At 44.7% G+C, this 24219-nt stretch overlaps 21 protein-coding genes across 21 annotated transcripts; 10 read left to right on the top strand and 11 right to left on the bottom strand.

The window, feature by feature from the left end:
* Nucleotides 1–184: 184 nt before the first annotated feature.
* On the top strand, nucleotides 185–3046 carry OGAPHI_000134 (uncharacterized protein; the record flags this gene model as incomplete). The annotated part of the gene is made up of 1 exon (XM_046202110.1): nucleotides 185–3046. One exon carries the CDS (start codon nucleotides 185–187, stop codon nucleotides 3044–3046), a length of 2862 nt encoding a protein of 953 aa, XP_046065063.1.
* On the bottom strand, nucleotides 961–2281 carry OGAPHI_000135 (uncharacterized protein; the record flags this gene model as incomplete). The annotated part of the gene is made up of 3 exons (XM_046202121.1): nucleotides 961–1199; nucleotides 1431–1778; nucleotides 2104–2281. The coding sequence occupies 3 exons, from the start codon at nucleotides 2279–2281 to the stop codon at nucleotides 961–963; spliced, it is 765 nt and encodes a 254-aa protein (XP_046065064.1).
* Nucleotides 3047–3089: 43 nt separating the features above from the next.
* Nucleotides 3090–4130, bottom strand: OGAPHI_000133 (uncharacterized protein; the record flags this gene model as incomplete). Its single annotated transcript, XM_046202099.1, has 1 exon — nucleotides 3090–4130. One exon carries the CDS (start codon nucleotides 4128–4130, stop codon nucleotides 3090–3092), a length of 1041 nt encoding a protein of 346 aa, XP_046065062.1.
* A 146-nt stretch (nucleotides 4131–4276) lies between these two features.
* OGAPHI_000132 (uncharacterized protein) lies at nucleotides 4277–5632 on the top strand (the record flags this gene model as incomplete). The annotated part of the gene is made up of 1 exon (XM_046202088.1): nucleotides 4277–5632. One exon carries the CDS (start codon nucleotides 4277–4279, stop codon nucleotides 5630–5632), a length of 1356 nt encoding a protein of 451 aa, XP_046065061.1.
* Nucleotides 5633–5973: 341 nt separating this feature from the next.
* Nucleotides 5974–10041, top strand: OGAPHI_000129 (uncharacterized protein; the record flags this gene model as incomplete). Its single annotated transcript, XM_046202055.1, has 1 exon — nucleotides 5974–10041. One exon carries the CDS (start codon nucleotides 5974–5976, stop codon nucleotides 10039–10041), a length of 4068 nt encoding a protein of 1355 aa, XP_046065058.1.
* Nucleotides 6550–8090, bottom strand: OGAPHI_000131 (uncharacterized protein; the record flags this gene model as incomplete). Its single annotated transcript, XM_046202077.1, has 2 exons — nucleotides 6550–7234; nucleotides 7747–8090. 2 exons carry the CDS (start codon nucleotides 8088–8090, stop codon nucleotides 6550–6552), a joined length of 1029 nt encoding a protein of 342 aa, XP_046065060.1.
* On the bottom strand, nucleotides 9234–9710 carry OGAPHI_000130 (uncharacterized protein; the record flags this gene model as incomplete). Its single annotated transcript, XM_046202066.1, has 1 exon — nucleotides 9234–9710. The coding sequence occupies one exon, from the start codon at nucleotides 9708–9710 to the stop codon at nucleotides 9234–9236; it is 477 nt and encodes a 158-aa protein (XP_046065059.1).
* Nucleotides 10042–10467: 426 nt separating the features above from the next.
* On the bottom strand, nucleotides 10468–12339 carry OGAPHI_000128 (uncharacterized protein; the record flags this gene model as incomplete). The annotated part of the gene is made up of 1 exon (XM_046202044.1): nucleotides 10468–12339. The coding sequence occupies one exon, from the start codon at nucleotides 12337–12339 to the stop codon at nucleotides 10468–10470; it is 1872 nt and encodes a 623-aa protein (XP_046065057.1).
* A 204-nt stretch (nucleotides 12340–12543) lies between these two features.
* Nucleotides 12544–13479, bottom strand: OGAPHI_000127 (uncharacterized protein; the record flags this gene model as incomplete). The annotated part of the gene is made up of 1 exon (XM_046202032.1): nucleotides 12544–13479. One exon carries the CDS (start codon nucleotides 13477–13479, stop codon nucleotides 12544–12546), a length of 936 nt encoding a protein of 311 aa, XP_046065056.1.
* A 128-nt stretch (nucleotides 13480–13607) lies between these two features.
* OGAPHI_000124 (uncharacterized protein) lies at nucleotides 13608–14618 on the bottom strand (the record flags this gene model as incomplete). Its single annotated transcript, XM_046202000.1, has 1 exon — nucleotides 13608–14618. One exon carries the CDS (start codon nucleotides 14616–14618, stop codon nucleotides 13608–13610), a length of 1011 nt encoding a protein of 336 aa, XP_046065053.1.
* Nucleotides 13713–14144, top strand: OGAPHI_000126 (uncharacterized protein; the record flags this gene model as incomplete). The annotated part of the gene is made up of 1 exon (XM_046202021.1): nucleotides 13713–14144. The coding sequence occupies one exon, from the start codon at nucleotides 13713–13715 to the stop codon at nucleotides 14142–14144; it is 432 nt and encodes a 143-aa protein (XP_046065055.1).
* On the top strand, nucleotides 14304–14606 carry OGAPHI_000125 (uncharacterized protein; the record flags this gene model as incomplete). Its single annotated transcript, XM_046202010.1, has 1 exon — nucleotides 14304–14606. One exon carries the CDS (start codon nucleotides 14304–14306, stop codon nucleotides 14604–14606), a length of 303 nt encoding a protein of 100 aa, XP_046065054.1.
* Nucleotides 14619–14753: 135 nt separating the features above from the next.
* Nucleotides 14754–15626, bottom strand: OGAPHI_000122 (uncharacterized protein; the record flags this gene model as incomplete). Its single annotated transcript, XM_046201978.1, has 1 exon — nucleotides 14754–15626. One exon carries the CDS (start codon nucleotides 15624–15626, stop codon nucleotides 14754–14756), a length of 873 nt encoding a protein of 290 aa, XP_046065051.1.
* OGAPHI_000123 (uncharacterized protein) lies at nucleotides 14941–15420 on the top strand (the record flags this gene model as incomplete). The annotated part of the gene is made up of 1 exon (XM_046201989.1): nucleotides 14941–15420. The coding sequence occupies one exon, from the start codon at nucleotides 14941–14943 to the stop codon at nucleotides 15418–15420; it is 480 nt and encodes a 159-aa protein (XP_046065052.1).
* Nucleotides 15627–15942: 316 nt separating the features above from the next.
* OGAPHI_000121 (uncharacterized protein) lies at nucleotides 15943–17139 on the top strand (the record flags this gene model as incomplete). Its single annotated transcript, XM_046201967.1, has 1 exon — nucleotides 15943–17139. One exon carries the CDS (start codon nucleotides 15943–15945, stop codon nucleotides 17137–17139), a length of 1197 nt encoding a protein of 398 aa, XP_046065050.1.
* On the bottom strand, nucleotides 17129–18445 carry OGAPHI_000119 (uncharacterized protein; the record flags this gene model as incomplete). The annotated part of the gene is made up of 1 exon (XM_046201945.1): nucleotides 17129–18445. The coding sequence occupies one exon, from the start codon at nucleotides 18443–18445 to the stop codon at nucleotides 17129–17131; it is 1317 nt and encodes a 438-aa protein (XP_046065048.1).
* OGAPHI_000120 (uncharacterized protein) lies at nucleotides 17200–17797 on the top strand (the record flags this gene model as incomplete). Its single annotated transcript, XM_046201956.1, has 2 exons — nucleotides 17200–17254; nucleotides 17376–17797. 2 exons carry the CDS (start codon nucleotides 17200–17202, stop codon nucleotides 17795–17797), a joined length of 477 nt encoding a protein of 158 aa, XP_046065049.1.
* Nucleotides 18446–18525: 80 nt separating the features above from the next.
* On the top strand, nucleotides 18526–20001 carry OGAPHI_000118 (uncharacterized protein; the record flags this gene model as incomplete). Its single annotated transcript, XM_046201934.1, has 1 exon — nucleotides 18526–20001. The coding sequence occupies one exon, from the start codon at nucleotides 18526–18528 to the stop codon at nucleotides 19999–20001; it is 1476 nt and encodes a 491-aa protein (XP_046065047.1).
* Nucleotides 20002–20073: 72 nt separating this feature from the next.
* On the bottom strand, nucleotides 20074–21726 carry OGAPHI_000116 (uncharacterized protein; the record flags this gene model as incomplete). Its single annotated transcript, XM_046201911.1, has 1 exon — nucleotides 20074–21726. One exon carries the CDS (start codon nucleotides 21724–21726, stop codon nucleotides 20074–20076), a length of 1653 nt encoding a protein of 550 aa, XP_046065045.1.
* On the top strand, nucleotides 20966–21328 carry OGAPHI_000117 (uncharacterized protein; the record flags this gene model as incomplete). The annotated part of the gene is made up of 2 exons (XM_046201922.1): nucleotides 20966–21006; nucleotides 21106–21328. The coding sequence occupies 2 exons, from the start codon at nucleotides 20966–20968 to the stop codon at nucleotides 21326–21328; spliced, it is 264 nt and encodes an 87-aa protein (XP_046065046.1).
* A 215-nt stretch (nucleotides 21727–21941) lies between the features above and the next one.
* Nucleotides 21942–23867, bottom strand: OGAPHI_000115 (uncharacterized protein; the record flags this gene model as incomplete). Its single annotated transcript, XM_046201900.1, has 1 exon — nucleotides 21942–23867. One exon carries the CDS (start codon nucleotides 23865–23867, stop codon nucleotides 21942–21944), a length of 1926 nt encoding a protein of 641 aa, XP_046065044.1.
* Nucleotides 23868–24219: the final 352 nt, after the last annotated feature.

Genomic DNA, 24219 nt, shown 5'->3' with positions numbered 1-24219 from the left:
TTGATGGCCATTCTGCTTACATAAACTAGCTGCAAACAACGGTTCTCGAAAGTTGGCTGAAACATTCGAAAATCTACTAAGCATCTGCAAATGCATGCACAGCCATCAGCATCCCACACAACTGAAATTTTTTGATAGATTGCTTAACAACTATAGGAATTAGTGTTCTTGGTACCCGAATCAGATGAAACCTACAACGCCGTTTCGTTCGAACGGGTCGCAAGACTACAAGCCATGCAGACGTTCGCCGTTATCTGACGACGAGGTGGACTTGTTCTCTAACACTGAGCGGAAACGTAAGCGTAGTAGAGACTTAGCGTTGGCTAGTCAAGACTGCGTTCCACAACGGAAATTTGAACATATACAGAAACGACAACACTTTGAACAGGAAGATGCGAGCGAAAACAGCAGCGACGACGAAGATTATACACAGATAACGAGTGTTCCCCCGGAACTCCTCAATAGACTGAAATCGTTCCCATTATTTAAGAATGCTCCGAAATCGTTTCTGACCGCTCTTGGACGCTCGCTCCAGCCCATCCAGTACAACCCGCAAGAGTATATTGTAAAGGCGGGCGAACAGGCAAAGTCCATGTACTGGATTTTGAGGGGAACAGTCGGAGTGACGTCTACAGACGGCGAGGCGTTATACGCGGAGCTTGCGGCTGGCTCGTTCTTTGGAGAGATCGGTATCCTGTTCAACAGGCCGAGAACAGCAACAGTTGTTGCTCGAACAAAAGTGCTTCTGGGCGTGCTGACCAAAGATGCCTTAAGCGGAGTTCTTTCGGACTATCCTACAATCGAACGTTTGATCAGAGATGAGGGCCAAGAACGTTTGTCGATGCAACAGAAACGGAAAAGAGTTCCAAACGTGCCCACCAATCTCATGTTCCAACGCTGGGAACCGCCTTCCATTTTGTCCAGATACAGTGCCGACTCGCTCACGGCACTGGCCAACGATCAAGTTCCAGGACCGTCTCTTCCGCCTACAACAGAAACCGCTATGCCATTATTCTCAAACACCAACCCATTCGACACAAACAGCGCATATATCGGACATGTGGCGTCTGCTCCGTTGGGAAATATCGACAACTCCATTTCCGTCAGAGAATTTCTGAGTAGCTTGCCACTATTCCAGTCTCTTCCAAACGAGGTGTTCCATGACCTGGCGCTCAAGGTCGAGATCAAAGACTTCAAGACTATGGAGTACATCTTCAGGAAAGGAGATTCCGGAAGAGACATCTATTTTGTTGTCCATGGCGAGGTTGAAGTGTTGGACCCTGAAATATCCAACTGTATCTTTGCGCGGCTTGGGAGCGGTAAGTATTTTGGAGAAATGGCGTTTCTTTCTTCACTCAGTGACAACCACGATAAACTGCTTGCAGAAACCAGGTCGGCCGACATTCGCGCGGTTTCGGACTCGGAGGTACTTATTGTCAAGGGAAACGTTTTAGAATATCTGTGCAACAGATATCCAGCCGTTTCTGAAGATATGAAAATTACAGCTGGCGAACGGCTGAAGAGCAACGACTCCTTCGGAGACCTCATACAATCTACAAATATCACGCCACAAGACAGAATGGTGTCGTCCATGCTCATTTCAGACCACGACCAAAGACCCACGTTTAAAAACATAGCCTGGACAGGGCAGAACAGCGACCTCGACTCCGAATATTCAATGAGCTCTCCAGCATATACACCGGGTATCTCAACAGAGTCGGTAACCACGTTTGATCCTGTCGACAACTTTGCAAAGCCTGTTCTACCACCAATTGACTCTGTCAAACGGCCAGTTGAAAAACCAAGTATCCAGCTCAACGAGCCTGCTCCGAATCCCGGAGTTGGATCGCTCTACTCGTTCAGAAGCACACATCGCTCGCAATTCACATATACCCCTCACGACCATCGTTTACGTTTACAGAGCATCAACAACGGCCGTCGCAGATCGTCTGTTTTGTCGTCCGGTCCGCTTCCGGACTCCATTTTCTTGAAGATATTTGCGCTTCTAGACCTGCCTCATCTCATGAGATTATCTGTGGTGTGCAAGAAATGGAAGCAACTACTATATCTTGGACCTGACCTCATGAAGACGTTAGACCTTACTCCATGGAAACGGGATCTTGACGATAGTAGTTTGATCCAGATCACGAATTTCGTCGGTCCTCGTCCAAACATCATCAACATTACCGGCTGTTTCCATATCACCGACGCAGGATTCACCTACATGATCAACGAGATCGGAATTAGAGGCTGTATCAAAAAGCTTTATATGGGCGACCATTGGAACATATCCGCGATGGCAATCATGGATCTCAGTATTGTTGCTCGGGAGATCGATACAATCGACTTTTCAAATTGTCCAAAGGTGAGGGACGATGTGATTGAAAGGCTGATTTCTCCTAGAGACTCCAAGTACGGCTGTCCCAATCTGCAAGAGATGGATTTGTCATACTGTAAATATCTCACCGACAAGACCATGTTGCAGATTGCAAATAACACTGGCGGCAAGATCACATCTTTGAATCTCACTAGATGTACTACTATCACCGACAACGGCTTTGTCTTTTGGACGTCAAACCAGTTCCCATTTATGAAGAAATTGGTTTTGAAAGACTGCACATTTCTTTCTGACCTGGCTATTTCTCGTGTTGTTCTAGCATGCCCAAACTTGGAAGTCCTAGATCTGACATTTTGCTGTGTCTTGACGGATAATGCACTGGCATTGATTTATCTGTACTGCAAAATGCTAAAGTCGTTGAACTTGTCGTTCTGCGGCTCTGCAGTCAGCGACAATTCTTTGGCTTCCATTTCCAAATTGGCCTATCTTGAAGATCTCCAAATCACTGGGTGCATTCGTGTTTCCCGTCAAGGAGTCGACCAATTGCTATCGAATCTTCCAAATCTCAAATATTTGGAATTGAGCCAATGTCCAAGAATCAACACGTACCAGGGGAACCCAGTGGAACCATTTGAGAAAAAACCAGGCACAAGAAGCGCATTCTTGAAAGTTTCTCCTCACAGCAGAATAGTCCAGGTTGTCTTATAAACAAGTAATGAATTTTATGAATGTTTTAATCTTAACAGCACTTCTAATAGACAGATATGTAATTATTTATTCTTTCCTTTTGGTTCTGGGCAATACATTCGGCGATCCAGGTGATGTTTCTGATCTCCTGTTCTTTGGATCTGATGTAAGCCCATATGGTACTGATGGTGAACTGTTGTGTGAAAGCGTCTTTACAAAGTCTCATCTCGTACTCATAGAAATGGTCTTCCAAATTCTTGTAATTGGTAGTATCGAAGAAGTTGCGGTACTCGCCCAATGAAGTGATGATAGTTTTGAGGTTTTCAAGGTCGTCTGTTTGAGCAAGCTGGTTTTGATAAGCCGAGTTGGACAGCTGGCCAAGATCCGGCAGAATCTTGAACTTGTCATCGCTTCCCAACTCCGTATCCAGGGAGTTGATGCAGATATTAATAGCTCTTTTATCTGCCTCAAAATTCAGAAGTCTTTCCATGATTTCGTTGGATGGAGAAGGCAATTGAGTCTGACAGAACTTGTTGAAATCTTCCAAATAAGCCTTGTACAGAGTGTTTTTGATGATTTCAATGTTCAGGTCGTCCAAATCGTCCACCGAAAGACAGTTTTGGAAGTAAGCAGCCAATGGAGTATCGATCAGAACAGTTTGGTACAAAGAATCGATATCGGTGGCAACAGAAAGGGTAGGAAGAGTCTCGAACCATCCCAGTGGGTGACATCTTTCCAAGATCTCGGATCTGTCTCGCTCGTGAATAGTACCGGTAATCATAAGCGCAACATTATCAATCATGTACCCATAGGTTATATAGTCCATGAATTTGGCAAGAGGTTCTGTTGCTTGTGATCTAATGTATCTGAATTGCTCATACAGCTTCTCGTTCAACTTTTGTTCGATAATTGTGGTGGAAAGTGTTCCAGACACATTCGACAGAAAGTTGCCGTAATCTGTTGCAGAAAGCTGGAGTTTCAGGTCTTCCAAAGAGTCGCATTGGGTCAAATTGATGTATTGAGCCGATTTCAATAAGCCATCCTTGTACCCACGCACGACACCCTCGATGAACCCAGTATCAACGTTGAAAAATAGACCTTCCATGACACAAAGTGAAAGAAGCAGGTGTTATTTTTTCTTTACTGCTGCTTGAGTATTGCAGTCGATCGGCGGTCGGGGGGCTCATAATGACGCGACGATTTTTTCCCGTATCGAAAATATTCCTACTTTATACAACTTTGTCTCGCACAATGTCTAATTCGACCGAGTTACTCTTGGAGACGTTCTGGAACGAACTTCCGGCGGACGTTGCTGTGTTGTTGGAATCGTCCGATGCGTACAAAAATGAAGCACTGAACTGTTTGAACGAACTGCTCAATCAAGAGGACAACTCAGAAACTTTACTTTCAACCAACGTTAGACCATCGCTGGACGGTGGAGAGTCTGGTCACACTTTGATCGAGCAAGTTGCCGAGTTGGAGTCGTCACAACGTAATTTGGAGGCACAGATCAAGAAAACCGTGTACAACAACTTGGACAAGTCTCTGGATCTGAATCAGACCTATAGAGACTGTGTTTCCATGTTCAACAACGACTTTGTGGAATGTTGCGAGTTCTTGTCGACCAATTTTAGCAAGTCTGACGAGTCGATCGAAACAGAACAAAAGTCGGAAGAAAGCAGCTGGAAAGACTTGCTCAAATCTCAACATCCGCATTCAAAACACGACCAGTTCCAAGAAACCAAACAATCATCATCAATTATCTTGCAAAACATGGACAGCATCATGGATATTCTGGAACTCCCAGCATTGGCAAACGCATGTGTCAAAACCGGACACTATGCCGAATGTGTGGAAATCGCTTCGCATGTTCGTCGTCTTTCGATAAGATACTCAGACATAGACATTATACAAAAAGTCGAGCACGATGTTCAATTGGAGATTAGAGAAATGGTGAACGGATTAATTAGATTGCTTAACACCGATCTTCGACAATCCTCCATCATTAAGATTGCAACGTACTTGAAACGAATTGGGCCATTCCAAAAGACTACAAACGAGTCAGAGAATAATGCGCTTTTGCAAAATAAAAATACCGATGCCATCAATAACGATCTATTGCAAAAGATCTTCCTCAAATCGCGGTACCAGTTCATCCTGAACGAGTTGGAGGTTCTGTCGCCGTTAAAGAAGAGCAATTCTACAGACAAGTATCTCAAGAGATGTTTGGAGGTGATCAGAGAACACTGTTTCCAAACAATAGTAACTTTTGAGTCGATTTTCCCTAACGAATCGGGGAAAGCCGTCAACAACCTACTCTATTCGTTTATCAAGTCATTGATCCTAAGGCTATGTGAGATTTTGAAAGAAGGATTCACCAAGATCGAAGAGTCCAGTAAAGACGGTCTATTACTTCAATTGATCTACTGCTCCCAAAGCTTAGGAAGAATCAGCGGAGACTTTAACCTCGTCATACTCGATCAATTGGACGACGTGATCGATAAGGAAAACTGGTGTGCCATATTGAAGAAACAAAGAGAACTGATCAAGTCGCTGAGCAAGAACATGAACGAGCTCAACATGGGGAAGAAGTCGATCCAAACCTGATCACTGTGCGACGATCGACGCGACCTGTTCCCGCCTCGTGTGAAATTTATGTGTGTACCTGTAGAAAATAGGAAAAAAGGCACGGATGTTTCATGTAAGGGAAGTTTTTGCTAACGAGTAGTGGTTGGAGCACTATAATTTCATCTGAAATAGAAAGTTTATGTTTTCATATCAGTGCTCTTTTTCATCAATTCATTGGAATTAGAGTTTTGTTCTATCTTATTTAGCGGTTGTACTAGCATTGAGCTGATATCCAATTGGAATTTGAATTTGCTGTTTTTCTTTGCTTCTAATTTTGCTTAAGATTGAACATTTGACCACCGTTTGCTGTTTATACAAATATGTCGTCAGTGGAAAAACCCGTTACGGCGGCCCAGCCAAACGTACCGGTTGAGAACACGGAGAAGGCACCTCTTGATCCTGAAACCAAGACGACAACTTCTCGTCCTTACAAGGAATTCCACGCTCCAACAAATGGAAAAGTTGATTTCCCATGGCAGAAAATTGGATCCTTCATTGATCCAGCAAACCCTCCGAAACCAGAGGAGTTCAAAGCCATCAACATGGACTCGGGAAACACTCTGATCCAAGGATACTTAAAGGACAAGTACTACTCCGACTTCTACTACAATTGTTCCTTAATGGTTGGAACTTGTCTGTTTGCGTGGCTTATTGCAAGATTAGGCGGAGGATTTTTTGCTCTTGGATTTGTTCTGATCTGCGCATCTGCCTCCTACAGAAATGAGTTCAGACGTTTCAACAGAAACATCAGAGACGATATGCTTAGATTGGACGCCGCCAAGCAATTGGAGGACAGACACGAGACCATGGAATGGTTGAATAGTTTCTTGGCTAAATTCTGGGTCATTTACATGCCAGAACTTAGTGACATGGTGATCGCCCAGGCAAATACCGTTCTAAAGGATGTTGCTCCTCCTCCTCCAATTGACAAGTTGACTCTGGACGAGTTCACTCTGGGTACCAAGGCCCCAAAGGTGGAAAGTATCAAATCGTTCACCAAACTGGGTAGAGATGTCTGGCAAATGGACTGGGACTTTGGATTCACACCAAACGACACTGATGACATGACCAAGAACGAGCTGAAGAAGAAGATTGACCCAAAGGTCGCTCTTGGAATCAGAGTCGGTAAAGGTTTTGTTGGTGCCTCGCTCCCTATTCTTGTTGAGGACATGTCTTTCAAGGGAAAAATGAGAATCACAATGAAACTCGGCGACAACATGCCTCATATCAAAACTGTTTCTGTTTCTTTCTTGGAACCTCCTTCTATCGATTACGCTTTGAAGCCAGTTGGAGGTAATACCTTCGGTATTGACATCATGTCCGTGATTCCAGGTCTTTCCTCCTTTGTGAACAGTTTGATCCACTCCAACCTTGGACCTATGTTGTATGCTCCTAACTCTTTGGACATTGACGTCGAGGAGATCTTCGAGAGCATGCTGCCTGAAGCCAAGGGTGTTCTTGCAGTCAACCTGAGAGGTGCTGAGTATTTCAAAGACTCCAACATCAGTCCTTATGTCGAATTTGCTACCGATCAAGGTGCTGCCACCCCATACGTTTCTGACATCAAGGCCAAGACAAATGCTCCAATTTTCAACGAGGTGCACTATTTGTTAGTCAATGACTTGAACCAGAAGCTGAACTTCAAACTTCTCACTCTCGAAGACAAGGAAGTTCAAGAACTTGGAAACACTTCTTTTGAACTGCTTGATTTGACTCAAAAGGAGATCCGTGAAAAGGTGGAAAGCAAGCTGACAAAACAAAACAAGCGAATCGGAAAGATCGTTTACGACTTGAAGTGGCTTCCAGTGCTTGAAGGTAAGACCTTGGACGATGGTACAAAAGAAGCTCCTCCAGAATCAGAAGTTGGTATTTTCAAACTTGTTCTGCAATCCGGAAGAGACTTTGACGTTTCCAAGTCCATTCTTGGAAAGCTGTCTACTTATGCAGAGATCTTTTTCGGAGAAGAGTTGGTTGCCAAGTCGAGAGTTGTTAAGAGCTCCAATGAGCCTGATTACAAGATCATCTTCGAAGAATTGGTTCGTTCCAAGTCGACAACTCCAATTAAGATTGTGATTAGAGACACCTCGTCTTACGGAACTCCAATCATTGGTGAATACGCATCCTCTTCCTTGAACGATTTGGTCTTCAATACTCTTGAAGGAAAATCAACTATCTCGTTGACCTCTGGATCTGGATTCTTAAGACTCAAGGCTATCTGGAAACCTCTCGGTTCTCTTGGTGTTGACGGTGGTGCTAGCTTCATTCCTCCTATGGGTATTGTCAGACTCAATGTCAAGAAGTGCGAGAACCTCAAGAACTTGGAAACCATTGGAAGCATTGATCCATACGTCAGAGTTCTTAGTGGTGGCAGGGTTGCTGCCCAGACTCCCGTTGTTAAGGATACTCTCAACCCTGTGTTTGATGAGGTGATGTACATTCCTTTGATCTCTGAAAACCAAAAGATCACTCTTGATTGTATGGATGTTGAGAAGTCTACTGATGACAGATTGGTTGGATCTGCCGTCATCACATTGAACAAATACATCAAGAGGAACGAGAACGGAAACTATCTTGCTTACGAAGGTTCTTCCAAGGTTATCACCAAGCCGCTCAGTTACAAGGAGAAAGAGCAAAGAGGTACTGTTTACTACTCCATTTCTTTCTATCCAACTATTCCAGTTTACTCTCAAAAGGAGCTGAGAGAGAAAAAGAAGGCCAAGGAAGTCGACAGAGAAGCTGAGCTTGAGGAGCTGAACGAACAGGCTGAAATGATGGAAGCTTACAAGAAGAAGCCTAACGATTACGAGTGGTACACTGATGATGATGACGAGGACAAGACAGGCATCAACAAGAAAGAGTTGTCTTTCGACCAGTTGGTGTCTCACAATTCTGGTGTTCTTGGTATCAACCTCCTTTCCGGAAAGCTCTTCAAGCCAGACTGTTACGTGCAGTTCTTGCTGGATGACCGTGCTTTCCCAGACTACACATCCAAGAAGTCTAGTGGACGCAAGCTTGCGTCTGACGCGGGAAGTGCGTTTGTCAGAGACCTGAACCATTCCACCGTGTTGGTGCGGATCTCGCCTAAAGAGCATGTCAAGAAGAAGACCGACATCATCACAGAAAAGGAGTTCAAGGTTAGTGACTTGCTCAGTAGAGGTTACAAAGAGCCTATTCATTTGGATTTGGGTGGGAACTCTATTGAGGCTCAATTCGAGTACATTCCTACTGCCATCCCTCTTGGTGTCTCTGAGTCTATGGACGACACGGGAATTTTGAGCTTGACCATAGTGAAGGCTCTTGATTTGAAGGCTGCCGACAAGAACGGAAAGTCTGATCCGTTTGTCGTTATCACAGTCAACGGAATCCAGGTGTACAAGACAGACAAGGTGAAGAAGAACCTGAACCCGGTTTTCAACGAGCAAGTGACGATCCCTGTCAAGTCCAGAAGCAGAACTGAGGTGAAGGCTGTGTTGTACGATTATGATGTTGCAGGCAAGAACGATCCTCTGGGATCTGCGGTTCTTGACTTGACCCAGCTGAAGCCTAACGAGAAGGTTCCATTTGAGGTCCGTCTGGACACTCAAGGATCTGTGATCTTTGAAGGATACTTTGAGCCTAAGTACATGAGACCAGAGCTTTCTGAGTCTGGAGAGCTTGCGGGGCTTGCTGGAGCTCCATTGAAGCTTGTTGGAGGTGCTGCTGGTTTTGTTGGACAGGCTGGTGCTGGTGCTGTTGGAGCTGGAGCTGGAGCTATTGGTGCTGGTATGGGAGCCGGTGTTGGTGCAGTGGGTGCTGGTGCCGGTGCAATTGGCTCTGTTGGAGGTGGACTTATGAGAAAGTTTGGTGGTAAGAAGAAGTCGTCGATGGATCTGAATAGAAACGGCAACTCTTTGAACCCTCCTAACCAGTTCAACGATACACAATCGATCCAATCTAGCAAACCGGGCTCCCAAGCTTCTTCTCCAATGAAGCCAGGATACCAAAGACAGAACTCCGACATGACGTCGTTCACCTCAACCACTTTGGGAGGATCCACTCTTCCTGGAAGGGTGAGCATTGTGCAACTCTCTGGAGTTCCTGAGAAAGAGAGTCTTTTGGTGAAGGTGTCGCTCGTTTCACCTTCCAAAACCAGAGAGATCTACAAAACCAAGGCCGTCAAGCCAGACTCGGAAGGTGTCATCTCCTGGAAAGAGTCTGTTCCGTTCAAGGCTGCAGGAGACGCCAAGGTGCTGTTCCAAGTCAAAGAACACCACACGTTTGGCAAAAGTGTTGAATACGCAGAAACCCAGATCGGACTGGAAGAGGTTGCCGGTAACTCGAGCGACATCACTCTGCCATTGTCCAACGGAGAGCTGGTTGTGAATTTCAATTTCGGTGCAAGCAGTTAGTATATTGTTCGCTCCTTGTATAAGATAGTGAGAATAACATTAGCCATTACGAAAATTATTAAGCGCGCTCAGTGGTGTTTGGAATTTCTGTTGGAAGGAATGCGTTTCTCTTGCTCGGGCTCGTGGCGGGGACTACTGGTGCCCGTGCTACCAATATTGGGCCGTGGATCGTGGGGCCGTGCTATTTTGGCCGCCAAATCATCGTGCTGCTTAAAGTAAATATAGTTATGAAGAGCCATCTTTGGTCGACCACGCAAAGTCGAACAACCGCGTTTGCAACCAAATTCTGGGCAATGGAGCGTATTTGTATTTATTGGAGAAAAAGTGGTGCCATTATTTTTTTTCTCCGACCTCCGATCTGTATAGTTATGTTTCGATGTTTTTAGCATAACCTAAAATTATACCATGTATGTGTATCTATATTACTCAGTCGACCTCGAAAACGTCGGTCTCAAGAACCGCCTGTTCGCCTGATGGCCACCCAAATATTTCAAACAGTCTTCGTAGAACCAGAAGACTCGAATGTTCGTCCTGACAGCCGCATTGGAACGTAAAATGTTTCAAACACTTGAGCTTCTTGAAGTCTATGCGGAACAGATCCAGCTCTTCTTTGGTGACCTCGATATCTCCCTCGTCCAGTTCGTCAATGCCCCGGTGACAGTTGTGAAGTAGTTCGTTGTAGTCCTCTTTTGGAGCAGCTTCGCTCTCCTCGCCTATCAACTCCAAACTAGACGCGTACTTGCGCAGACTCTTCATCGATGCTCTGCCGGTCACAATCAATGGAGGCTCTTTGGCTGAAGGAGACCCGAAGATCGTGAGCTTCTCCAATTGTTTGCGGGGCGTGCGCTTGAACAGTTTCGACTTCTTTCTCTTCTTGATGTTCAAAGACGGCGTAAGATCAACGGTGAACGAGACATTCAATGACTCGTCGTTGTTGTCCTCCTCTTCCTCAATCTCCTCGTCCGACATGGTGAAATCCGAGTCACCAAGCTCGACGTACTCAATGTCCTCGACCTGGTTCGCAGAATCGAAAATGTTGTCCTGATCGCTCAGCGAAGTATTGGTGTTGTAGGAGAGTCTGTTTTTGTTGACATTTATATCTGAAAACGAGTTGTGTCTTCCGAAATTGTCCTCGGATTCGTCGATATCATAGTGTGCTGGGCGGTATGTTTGGGGCCTGATAGGTAAAGCAGAAGCGCTTCTGATCACTTTCTTCAGGGTCTTTTTCGCACTCAGAATATTTATCTCGTCAGAGTACTGGTAGTCCAATTGGTCTTTGTATATTGCGATCCCGTTGGCCTCTTCCTGTGGTATATGCTGAAGAAGGAACCCAATATACGAATGCAGCTTTTCGTTTTGCAACTCAAGAGACTTCACCTGGAATCCCATCTTTGTAATTTCCTGTGTATGTCTTCTCTCCACGCTATCTCGCTCTATATTGTTGAGAAGATTGTTGAAGCTCGAATGTCTTTGGCTGGACTTGCGTGATCCACTCACCTTCACTTCTCCAAAGTCTTTTAGTTCATCGGCCAACGAAAACTTCACCTCGTCCTCTGGGAACTCGGCCTGATCCTCCAAACGGATATCGGAGGTAGAATTCATGCTAAGCTCAGACATTAGTTCGGCGTACTCTTCTTTCAGTTTCTCGTATCTGTCTTCTAACTCGTCGAAGCGCAACCTAAAAGTTTCCAACTCCTCAATGATTAGGATCTTGGAATGGGCCTCAAGCTCGTTTTCCTTTTCCAAGATTGTTATTTTCTTGGTGAGTTGGTCAACTTCCTTTTTATAACGTGACAAGTCATTTTCATGAAGTGATATGCTGTCAGTTTGGATCTGTTCAAGTGACTTGTTATTTTGCAAAAGATTATGGAGCATTTGACTCAAACTGTCTATTTTTTGTTCCATTGTCTGTCTAGTTTGGTTCCAATTGTGGTACTCCTTGTCGTTTATCTCCCGCTCGTGCTTTAACTCATTGGATATTGTTTTGTTTTCCATCACTAGCTCGTGAATTCGTTGCGCATGTATATCAAGCTGCTGCTCTTTCGTCATCACCTCAGTTTCCGCTCGTTCCAGATGACGAACAAGCTCGTTTATACGTATCACTGAGTCTCCATACAAACGTTCCAGCTTTCTATATTCGCCTGCGCTCGTCACCGGAGCTCGTTTCACTTTATCGGAGCTCAACTGGTCTGTCAAATTTCCAAGATCCTTGAGTGGGGTCTTGCTGGGCTGATTAGCGCCTTCGTCCACTTGACTGTAAATGCTCATTGATATGTTTTCATAGTCGGAGGACTCCATTTTTTCGGTCAAACCAGCATCAATCACACAACAGTCGCTTCCTCGGGTCCGCAGTTGAAAAATCAGGGTAGCTTTAGACAACTGGATTGATCTTTCGATGTTATGTGATAGATCTACCGTAGATCTAGTTCAACGTTTAAGGAATGTTTTTTTTGTTTACGTTTTCCTTAATGAATTTTTACTAGGTGCGAGGTGTCGCTCTCCTTACACCCTGGCAAGTCTATACAAACGGATCTCAGGGGTACCGTCGGGATACCAGATCCCTTCCCATTTCAAAGGTTTCATTATAGACCATTCCCATATATGGTCTGTGGTTCCCATGTTCAGCAATTTTTCCCAGTCTGCTATGGTGTTTTCGTTCCGAACAGTAGCAGCTATGTAGGCAGTGGTGACTAGGGTAGCACTGTGTTTGTTCTCTGTCATTGACTCGTAAATCACGCTGATTAGGTCGTCCAATATGCTGCTGTCGTAAGTTACGTCTGCGGCAACTATCGTGTTGATTTCTGAGTCTGGAAGCCCGTCTTCTCCCCACCATAGTTTGGAAACATGCAATTTTGGAGAGTCCACTGGAATGTCGTTTAGCTGTAAGTTATAAGGAAGATTGTCGATCAATTGTGAGTCTCCGTCGGTCATAAACACTTTCTTAACGGTTGGATGGTATTTGGATAGGGCCATACCTATCAATCCGGTTCCGCAACCCAGTTCCAGCACTTTCTGACCAGAAAGATCGCACTGGTCAGAGTTCAGCAGGTATTGCGATAAATATAACGACGCTTCCCATGTGCGTAGTCCTGTGGTTCCCAAACCTGAAATAACATTTGGAGCTTCTCGAACAAATATCATTTGATCACCTTGACCCGGCTTGCAAACCACACAGTAAGATACCACCTCTGTGTCTGTTGGGTTCAACGGGCGCGCAGACAGAAGTTCGCTCAGTTTCTCGTACAATTCGTCGTTGATCTCCTCGTTCTTATCCTCGAGATAGAAGATCAGTTTCTTGAGGAACTCTTTGCAGTAAAAAGCGTTGTAATTTTCGATTTTGTTCAACACATCCAAGATCCTCGTCTGGTCAATATCGCCGCTAATAGAGATCCTCGCCACAGGAACACGCTGCCATATCTGTCGCACTATTCTATCCATCTACAAGAGCTATCAAAAAAATTTGCGACACTGCCTTGAACTTTCTATATCAACTATGGAACGGTAGCATGTTCCAAAAACGTTTGTTTCGCGTGCTGTTATTCAATACGCATTGCTTTATTTTATCTCTATTTAGCCAGAGTTCCGAAAACACGAACTCTTTTCACACCTCCGTCAGGAATCATGGTCAATTTCACGTGAGTCACAGGCTTTGAGAACTCAACGGTGTACTCATGCTCCTTATCTGGGCCGGTCTTGGACTTGTCCACCAAAAACTCCCATTTGGAGTCCTCGAAAGAAGGAGAATACTCTTCGGTGTTCAAACCTTCCAGAGTGATGTACTGTGGGAAGTTACCTCTGTAATGAGCAGTATCAATAACGACTCTGCTGACGTTGGTCTTGAACCCGAGCTTGATAACTGCCCAGTCAACATGGCCAGGAGACCGCGAACGTTTGGTTTCCCAACCGTCAGACATGTCGTGGCCGCGGCCTGGAAGCAACAAGTTGTCGGCAGATCCAAAGTGCTGGTCGGAGAAGCCAACACAAACACCTCCGTTCAAAGCGCTTGCGGTGTCCAACACGGTGGAGATGTCTTGAGGAATGATCGGGTACACGGTACCGTACAATCTGAACCTGGCAATTCCTCCGTCAGGATACATTCTTAACCGAACATGGGTGTACTTCTTTTCTGTGCTCTGATCTCTCTTGAAGAAGTGTCTTTGGGTTGGACCGCATTCGGTCTTCTCAATGACCGACTCCCAAGAAGCCTTTTCGTAGTTTGAGTCGTCCGCCAAGGTGGTAGCTTCGACAGAAATGTGAGGAGCATGGTTACCGTTGAAGAAAGCGGTATCGATCTCGCATCCAATCAAAGTTGCGCTGGCAACACCCATTCTAAAGACGACCCAGTCGGCCTCGTCGGTGTTGTGACGTCTGGTCTCCCATCCGTCGTACCAGGCACCGGCGTAAGTGAACCGAGTAGCGTCTCTAATTGGAGCCTTTGGCTTGATGAGGTTCTCGGCAGCAGCAAACCATTCGTCAGAAAATGCCAGCACTTTCCCTCCAAGCTTTTCGCCAATAACGTCTGTGTATCTGTTGACCACTTCCTCTTGGAATTCGGCCTCGCTTAACTTGCTAACCATTGTATAATTACGAAAATTAGGATCCAGTTTTCTTTATATAACACTCGTTCGGGATTCTCCGGTGGCTGTGTGCGATACACGACAATAATACCCGTTCTGGAAGAGTTATCGATAGTGGACGGTGACCCGAGATCATCATGTGTCGTCATTCTCTAGACTAAATTCGTATTTTCTTGTTTGTGGAGCCTCGTCCAGATTACGGCTCGTGTGCAGGTCGCGTTCGATATAGGTGACTTGACCATTTTTGTTTAGCATGATGATGGTATGGGTTCGCGTGCCGTAGTAATCGTTTGCGGCGTCTGACCACACCGGCGGGATAAAGATGCTGTTGGGAAGCAAGTCAAACGCATCGTTGTATGACATGTCTTTCCATTTCTCGCGCTCCGGAATAGCTGTAGATAAAATAGCAAACAGCTGTTCGATGAGCTGTTCCTGGGACCAGTTCTCATCCACCGAGGATTTCACGCATTTTTCGAGCAATTCGGTACCAACATGCACTTTGGGCCACGGCTCGTGGTATTTGGAGTTGGACATGCCGATCGTTTTGTATGTATTGAATGCAGATTCGCAGGCGTTGGACCGATTCGAAAATATTCGCAATGGTTGTGCGCCGTTTGTGGACCGATCCACGTTCACTTTGCCAAATAACAACGAAAAGCCTCCAATGTCTTGCAGGGTCTCTGTTTGTGAACCGATCTCGTGCTCCCATTTTTCTGGGGCCAAGTCTGATTGGAGAAATTCGATCGGAATGGCTCCTCTTGATATCTTTCCCACGCAATCTCCCAGTTTTGGTTCTCTGTAGTTGAGTAGAACTGCGATTTTCCCGTTCTTGTTGATTCCAATCCAAGTTCCGTGTTCCTGTCTTGCGAGATCTTTTGGATATAACAACGACGGATTGTCTTGGTGAAACGCGGCATGCTGGGTCTTTCTGCTGAAATACTCGTCTCTATTTGAGATCAATATCAACGGATAATCAGGATGCAAAACAGAACTCAATAGTATACACATTGTTAAAACAAATGGTGCCCAAATATTTAAAGAAAAAGATTGTAAACGACATTTTTTCTGTAATATATGCGGGGGAGACAAGCACGGCACAAAACACTAATCAGAGGAGTATTTCAAGTGTATCTTAAATTCACGGCGTTATGACTGTTCTATCTTATCAAAAACGTCTGAAACAAATGTTGTTTTCAGTAAAACCCTTAAAATGACTCACGCCGTTGATCTGCTTTATCGATCGGCTCATAGATATGCCGCACGGATTTTGTAAAAAAAATGTTCATATAAATACTCAGGAGCATTTATCATCCAACACATAATAATGTTTGGACATAAACTAAAGGAGCAATTCCTCCTAGGGGCAGAGAACAACACCGTAAATCATGGATCGTACGGAGCCGTTCCCAAACCAGTTTGGGAGAAGTACAAGGAGTTCATGTTGCAGGATCTCACGTTCCCAGATCAGTTCACTATCCAGGAGCAGCAAGCAGCGATGGTGAAGTCACTGAAAGTGATAGCCGAATTTGTGAACACGAGTTTCGAGAATCTGGCTTTTGTTCCGAACGCCACTACCGGTGTGGGTGCCACCTTGAGATCTCTTCCTTTGACAAAAGAAGATAAATTATTGTTTCCGTCCACCATCTACGAAGCGTGCAAGAACAACATCGAGTATTTGGCCGAAAAGATTGGTTTTGAAACCACGGTTATAGAGCTAAACTACCCAATGGAAGACCAGGAAGTTCTGGACTTGTACGAGGCAGAGCTCAAGACAGGACAGTACAGGTACTGCTATTTCGACGCGGTCACTTCTATGCCTGGTGTGCGTGTGCCGTTTGAGAAACTGGTTGCTATGAGTCGCCAATATGGTGCCCTTAGTATTGTTGATGGTGCACATTCCGTTGGACTGATCGATCTCGACTTGGATGCGATCAAGCCGGACTTCTTCACCTCCAATCTTCACAAGTGGCTCTTTTTGCCTAGAGCAGCTGCCATTTTGTATGTCGATCCAAAACATCAGAGTTTCGTCCAGCCGTTGCCATTGAGTCACGCTTACAAGGGCAAGAAGTTTTACGAGAGATTCCTATTTGTGGCAAGCAACAACTACTCGTCCTACCTGTGTGTCGAAGAGGCCATCAAGTTTAGAAAAGAAGTTTGTGGAGGAGAAGAAAAGATCCACGAATACTGTAAGAAACTCGCAGACGAGGTATTGAACTTACTTGGAAAGGATGATCCGTTTGAAAACTCAACAAAAACTCTCTCAACGGCTATGGTGAATATCAAGATTCCTATTTCCGAAGAACTTTTGGCCCATATTAAAGAAAATTATGTGTATTTCAGAACGTTCATTGCGGATAACATGTTTGCCGAGAACAGTTACGTTCCGCCAAGTGTTACCAAGACTGATCTGTTTGTGAGATACAGTTGTCAAGTTTACAACGAGCTTGAGGATTTCAAAAAAGCTCACGAATTGTTCCTTAAAATCATGAACAAGTATGAACAGTCTGTGGCTACCAAATGATACGTTGCAAGTCTGGAAGATCTTCCCATTGGAAGACGTAATTGAAATAGACATCAAACAATGATTTCGAAAACCAGTAATTCCAGACAGACTCCAGAGCGAGTCTCAGGGCCGAGTAGCTTTGTTCTGGTTGCACTTGCAGTCTCCAATACGCAAGCGGCACTATGAAGTAACGTGGCTCAAACAGAGGAGATGGGGCAATTGTCAACACCACAGATGCCAGGAAGGCCAGGTAGAGCACTTTCGAGTTGTTTTTGGTGAACAGTTTGTAGACGGTGTACGAGGCAAAATGATAAACTGGAATAAGAAAGAATCTCGAGTACTCTGTTCTGAAGAGGATCTTTCTCACAATGTAGAAGGTATAGTGTCTGTTGTCTGCAAGGATGAACGGATGAACAAACGAGAAGTTCTGAACAATGAAGAAGATCAAGAAAAACCAGAACGCGTTGAGCACGAGGTATTTTCTTGCAACCAACGACTGGACGTAGCCATCGATGAATTTCGGCGAGAGCCAGAGGGGAATCGAGAAACATGTGAGGAAAGTAAAGCAGTAGAACACCTGGGTCAGGTGTGGCACCACAACGTGGTTGGCAGAGTCTCCGAGGGTGATGCCACCATTTTGAATGACAAAATTGGCAAAGGCCAAAAACACCATTAGGAACGGCGACACAATACCCCAGCTGGTCAATGCTTTCCTGACAAACACAAAGATATCCTGTGTGAGAACATCTTTGTACTGGTTTTTGGCCAATTTGTCAATCATGACGGCGAGTGCAAATGCTAGCCAAATAATGTTAGTCTGACGGAAGAACAAACTTGCAAAGCCGAAAAGCGAGGCACTGGTGGCTGTCAACAGACTAGGCTCGAAAGAAGATGAAATCACAAACGATTGAAGCACCAGCACCAAAGACCATATATCTGTGTAGAAAAGCGTGTAATAAATGGTCAACAATGGAGACGAAAATAGTGAAAGAATACCAACACCACGGTTACTCCGTCTTTTGACAAAGTACGTTGTGAGAAGCAAAACCGCCCCGCCCACAAGATTGAGCAATCTCAAATTCTCAAGTGTGAATTCCAATCCCGTAGCTTTCAACCATCCGTATGCCAAATAGTAAAGTCCCGGGGGCGTGGTGATCTTCGGATCCCAAACATGGAAGTTACCGTTCCAGAACTCTTCTGCCTGGTTCACGTGAAATATTTCGTCAATGAAAGAATAATTGACAACCTCGTTGGCCTTGTCGAAGTATTTCTTGAAATACGACAGTCCAAGCACCCCTTCTGCAACGTCCGGAAGATAGTCCATGGCTAATACTCGGATTAAAATATACTTGCACAGCCCCAATATTATAGCTTTTCATTCACTAGTATGGAGTAACCTTTGAGATGTTGATTTCGTGTTTGCTCTTTCTATTTGTCGTTCCGTGCTTGGCCGATTGGCAGCAGATGTCGTCCACGAGGGCTATTGCTCTGAGAGCGCAAAGAGACGTGATGAAAAATACAACGATACTAAATTCAGCAGTGTTTGGGGTGAATTTAAACACGGTCCTGTTTAACAACTACGGTTACAACGCGACCTCGCTCGATTACATGGAGTCCTTGATGGATGTGGGTGCTCAGGCGTTTGAACTCAATTTGTACTATAACGAGGATCTCGGAGACTGGGGCTTGGCAGATTTCACTTCCAATGAAGCCAGTTTTGGGTTCAATGGAACGAGCGATTTCAACATCACAAGACTACTTACCCGCATAAATCAGTTCACCTCAATTACAGAGACAAATCTCAACGCAAATATCATGTTCTTGTTGCTGAATCTCTATTCCACCTCGAGTTCCGACGAAAACCATAAAACCGGCGAGACTGGGCTCGCAACAACATTCAGCAATCTCATGTACGCGGCCAATCCTTACTACTACAAAACTTTGGAAAACATCACTCTCAACTACTACTTATTTGGGGACCAACTTCGAATCATTCCAGTGATTATGTCAAACAATTTAGGTCACAACGCTTCATATGACCTAAGCAACGATCTCAATCTTTTCTACGAAGCAAACAAGACAATCCCCATCAAGATGTCCGAGTCACAAGATACCGAGTGTGTGGAGCCATCATCGTTCCAATTTGCATATGATACCGAGCAACACCCTTATAATAACGAGTCTTTCAGATCCGATCTGGTTTGTGGATATTCAGCCATCATTACACAACCTCTCGCAGATATTTCAGACATTTCATTGCTTCTTCCTTATACATACTGGTCATGGGAAGCTTCTGAGCCAAACTCCACTATTTCAAACTCTCATCACCAGCAAAACACAAATGACACTACAGAAGCCAGAGATGACGATTACCTTAATAGATGTGCTATTTCAACACCTAATGGGTGGAAGGCTGTTTCCTGTGAGCTCAAATTACCGGTTGCATGCTCATTACAAGGCAATAGAACACATTTCAGATTAACAGATGACAAATACTCGTATTTTGAGGCTGACGATGCGTGTGCTGGTATGGACGAAGGAAATTATTTCTTCCCTGTTCCTTCTACACCATACGAGCAATTGAGTCTGTCGCAAATACTGCCTTCGGATACACACGGGGTATGGATTAATCTGAACTCTCTTTCGAGCTCAAACTGCTGGGTCTATGGTGGCCCAAACGCTCTTTGTCCTTATCAACATATTGTTTCTCGGCGCATTTTCAAAGAGATGATCAGTCCTGCATCGGTGATTGCGCTTGTTTTGTTCTGTCTGATTGTTCTTGTTCAAGTAGACAGATTGCCTGTGCATAGAAACCGGAAGCATTGGCGACGGGTGCTCAAACGAAAGCTACAAAACGAGTTTGAAGGAATTCCTTCTTAAAACTTTAGAAAACATGTGAGTGCTACTTAATTGTACAGATTGCGTTGCGCAGTGACTTTGAGCATAGATCAGTCACCTAATTTTCTCAAAGCTGCTGTCGACACCTTCCTCCAGTTCAATGAGCTCGCTACCAAACAGACCTTTGTCGTATTCTCCATTTGTTAGATCGTATTTGGAGTTCCAAATCGAATAAATTCGGACAGACTGGTCGCTGATGGCTGTGCAGATCGATTTAGAGTCGTGCGAAGGAACAGCACTGAGAACTCTGATGTTTGAGTTAGACGTGAGTTTGACTTGCAGTTTCATGGATGGATACGAGTAAACAGAAATGAGAACCGGATTTTCTGTGTTGTCTCCAAATCCAAATGTGGCCAGGATTTCTTTCCTAGACTTGGACCAGATCAGAGATGTGATCTGACCTCGTGTTGGGATCTTGTCGAGCAACGTTCCTGTGTTTGTGTGCCAGAATCGGATGGTACGGTCTTTTGACCCGCCCCCTGTTGCTAATAGATGAGGCATCCATGGACAATAAGCTATGGCTTTCACTGCAGCTTGGTGAGGAAGACAAAACTTGAGAGTCGGTCTTTGCAGATCAGAAATGTCCCAGATCGTGCAGCAGTTGTCGTTTCCGCCAACAGTCACTTGTTTCCGGTCAGGACTTATATCGATTCCACATATCTGTTGTTCGTTGCATCTGAAAAAGCAAGCCACATTGAGCTTGAAATTCCCAGATTCGTTGGCCTCTGTCAGTTCGTAAAGAGTCACGTCTCCCAAATCATCACCAGCGAAAAAGGACTTGGTTCCTTTGATCCAAGATATACAGCAGATCCCAGAACTTGGTCTCAAGATGGAAGTTGTATTAATGGTTCTTGAATTTTCAGAATAGATCATCAGTCTTCCTGTTTTAGTACCGACTGCTAGAATATCGTCATGACTATACGAGACACAAGAAATAGTTTCTTCCATGGTTTGCAACGGAGTGGTTCCAGACTTGTTGTTCCATGTGTAAACTACACTTCCGAGCCCCACTGCTATTCTATCGCTCTTTTTTCCCCAAGAAACAACGTTGGCATAGAAGTCGTTTCGGAGCCCTGGAGCGTCAAGGACTTTGAACTTGACTTCGGTCTTCACCTTCTCTTTGGCAGATGCTCCCAAGCTGGACGGACTCGTTATTGTCGGGGAGTTGAAATCTGTTGGTGCAGGCTGTTTGTTTTCAATCATGTCTGCCATCATCTTTCTTCTTGGGGACGAGCTTTTGGACGGCCTAAAGTTCAAGATCCGCGATCTGATTTTGAAACCAAGTGCTTTGGCCACGCTCACCTTGTGAGAACTGGCATCTTCTCGTTGAGTTGATTCTATCTCTGGTTCCTCGGCTAGCGACATGTCGTCAAACCGGTTTGTCAGATCGTCCTCGACCATGGCTCTTGACTGTCTAACAGAAGTGTCGTAGTTCGATCTGATTAGGAAATTATCGTCCCTGATCAAAAACGGGTTGTCAAAGAACCCGGTCTCGCCAGTTATAGGACTGCTGATTTCTCCGGCTTTGGGCTGGAAGCCAGAGGATTTCGTCACAAAAGTACGATAATACCCCTGATTTCCGTTATCTTCCAGCGTGGAAATAAATCTATCGGTTATGCTGTCGTAATTCAAGTCGTTTTTGGTCGTGTAGTTGTGGCTTCTGTGCGATTTTTGTGATCCATATCTGCTCGTTTGTCTATAGCTCATTATCTGTAAGGCTTGGTGATTAGGCAACAAAGCAACTAGCAAAGCAAGTGTTGAGAAGCAAATAAGAGTGAAAAGCAACGGTCTATGAAAAGCAAAGACTTGTTGAGAGGACGTAATTTTACCAACTAGCGTTAACGTTTTAATAAATAAGCGAGCGTAAAAAACTTCTGGCAGTGCAGATCTCGGTTGCCAAATTTGGAAATCTCGTGGGGTAATCAGACACTAAAGCTCTCGGCGTGGAACTGGAACCCGCAGTCGTTTGCCCATAGTCGGACCTTGTTGACCAGTCCAGTAGGGCCAGCACCCACGACAAGCGTTGTTTCGTCTAGTTTGCCGCCCCGTTTTTGGAACCGTTCTGTTCTGTTTCTCATGAATTGCTCGTTGAGGAACAGGTCGTCTTGAGGATTGGATCCCAGCATTTGGCCGTTGGATTTTTTGTACTGCAGCGTCTGTTGTTTATTTTCAAGTGTGACCTCGTTACAGCAAACAGATTCTCCGCTTTTCAAATCAACAAGTGGGCCTATGCATGACGATCCAATGCACCAGTTGTAGTAATAAAGTCCTAGTCTAGGACGGCCAAACTCGATCCGACATGGAAGTCCCTTGAGGATCCAGTAGTCAGCTAGATCGTCGTATATTCCCGAAGACAAGGTCTGTGAGACGTTTGACGGAGTTCTTTGTTCGGGAACGGCTTTAGGTATATCCAAAATTCCGGAAAAAAGTGAGTATTTGCGGGCGGTTGTAGACTGGGGACTCCGACACTTTCCTTCGAGATCCAAATCAACGTTTTCGAACTTGTCCTCGTCTTCTGCATTATATCCCGACTTCGTGTCTTCGTAGTGGTTTTTGATAGGGATGTATCCGATTTTGCTGTTGAGAGTCATATGTTCTTGCTCCCATTCTGGAGTGTCGCTGGAAGTAGCACTGTAGGAGGTTTTTGGCTGGAACAACGGAGATTTCTCGTGGTAATTCGGAGGATAGCTGCCGCTTAGCATCTGTTCTTGGTTTATGAGCTCAGATTGTCTGTTGAAACGATGCAGTTCGCGAACAGCACGTTTAAAGTTGAAAATTTCCTCGCCTGTGTATTTTCCAGTGATAAAGATATCGATACAATCGTCGTTGACAAGGATATTTTGATAAAAGTCGAGCACTTTCAGATCCTCGTGGTCCTTCAGAACCCAAATGATCTTCACGACCACTCCGTTATAACTCAATGTTCTCAGTATCGGTAGGGCAAAGCTAATTGCAGATCCACCAACAACAATCAGACACTTTTTAACGTCGGTATTGAACAGTAGCGACCGTGGGTTCAGACTTTTCACCGGTTTCATGAAGTTGAGGTATGGCAAGTATGCTCCGGTGATAATGTACTTTTTACCAGGACAGATATCGAATTTCCCCTTACGGACAATAAGTTGTTGTTCCTGGTCGATTGGCAAAGTTGAAATGGTATATGGATGTTGCACTGGGGCAAACACAACTCTCCAAAGCTGTTTGAAAAAATTGGATTCCTCATACTCAATCATGCGGAGATGGCAGCCTGGAATAAACGATTTGGAGGCAATTGCCGAGTTGGGGACGGTCACCAGCAAAAGATTCGAAGACAATTGGGCAACGTCCACAGTGGAAATTATGGATATTTTGTATCTGTAATAGATCTGGTAGAGTAATATTGCAACGTTCAGAGTGGTCAAATATGGTATGGAAGGTCTCACATGGACATAGAGTGTGAGAACAGAGATCCAGGTGCAGATATAGTGGAATGCAAAGAATAAGTTGTACAACTTGCGTCTGATCTTTGGCAGAGACGTGAGGAAGATCAGCACGAAGGCAATCAAGGCATAGATGCCGTAAAGGTTGTCTCTTTTCCATATTTTTGGGATCGTGTCACGTTTTACGAAAATCCACACGTACAGTGCCGTGTGTGCTATGCATTGAAAAATGATAATTCTCGAAAGCCATTTGTGAATTGGTAGCAGAGACAGATACAGGGTATCAGGAAGGGGTGATGGCCGGAGAGTGAGGAATAATATCGTCGGCAGACAGTATGTGGCGACTCTTCCAAGCCTTGCGGCTAAAAATTGGATATCGGAATGAAGTTCAAGCCCCGATAAAACTGTGAGCACAAATAACCAGAACATAATACATTTGATCACCTCTAGGTTCAATGTTAGGTAGTTGCTTCGGAAACGCAGACTTTTGAACCTCGAGACGATTCGACTGTATATTCCAAAAATGATCGGTTTCGAAATGCGGCTCCAGTAAGGAATAAGCAAAAGCACCACCACAGTTGTGATAAAAGTGATATACCCATACTTTACAGTTGTCGCAAGTCTCAGTGCCTTTGTCTGGTCAGAGACCTCTTTTGATGGAAGTCGTGGGACCCATTCCCACATGATAGGATAGTTGATAATGCAATTGTCCAATGACACGAAAAGAATTAATAATTTGATCGAAGGTTTGAATCAGGTCCAAAACATATATAATCTAATC

Source organism: Ogataea philodendri (assembly GCF_020536065.1).
Source record: "Ogataea philodendri strain CBS6075 chromosome Unknown scaffold17, whole genome shotgun sequence".
Taxonomy (NCBI): Eukaryota; Fungi; Ascomycota; class Pichiomycetes; order Pichiales; family Pichiaceae; genus Ogataea; species Ogataea philodendri.
This window is presented reverse-complemented; position numbering and strand designations above follow the sequence as displayed.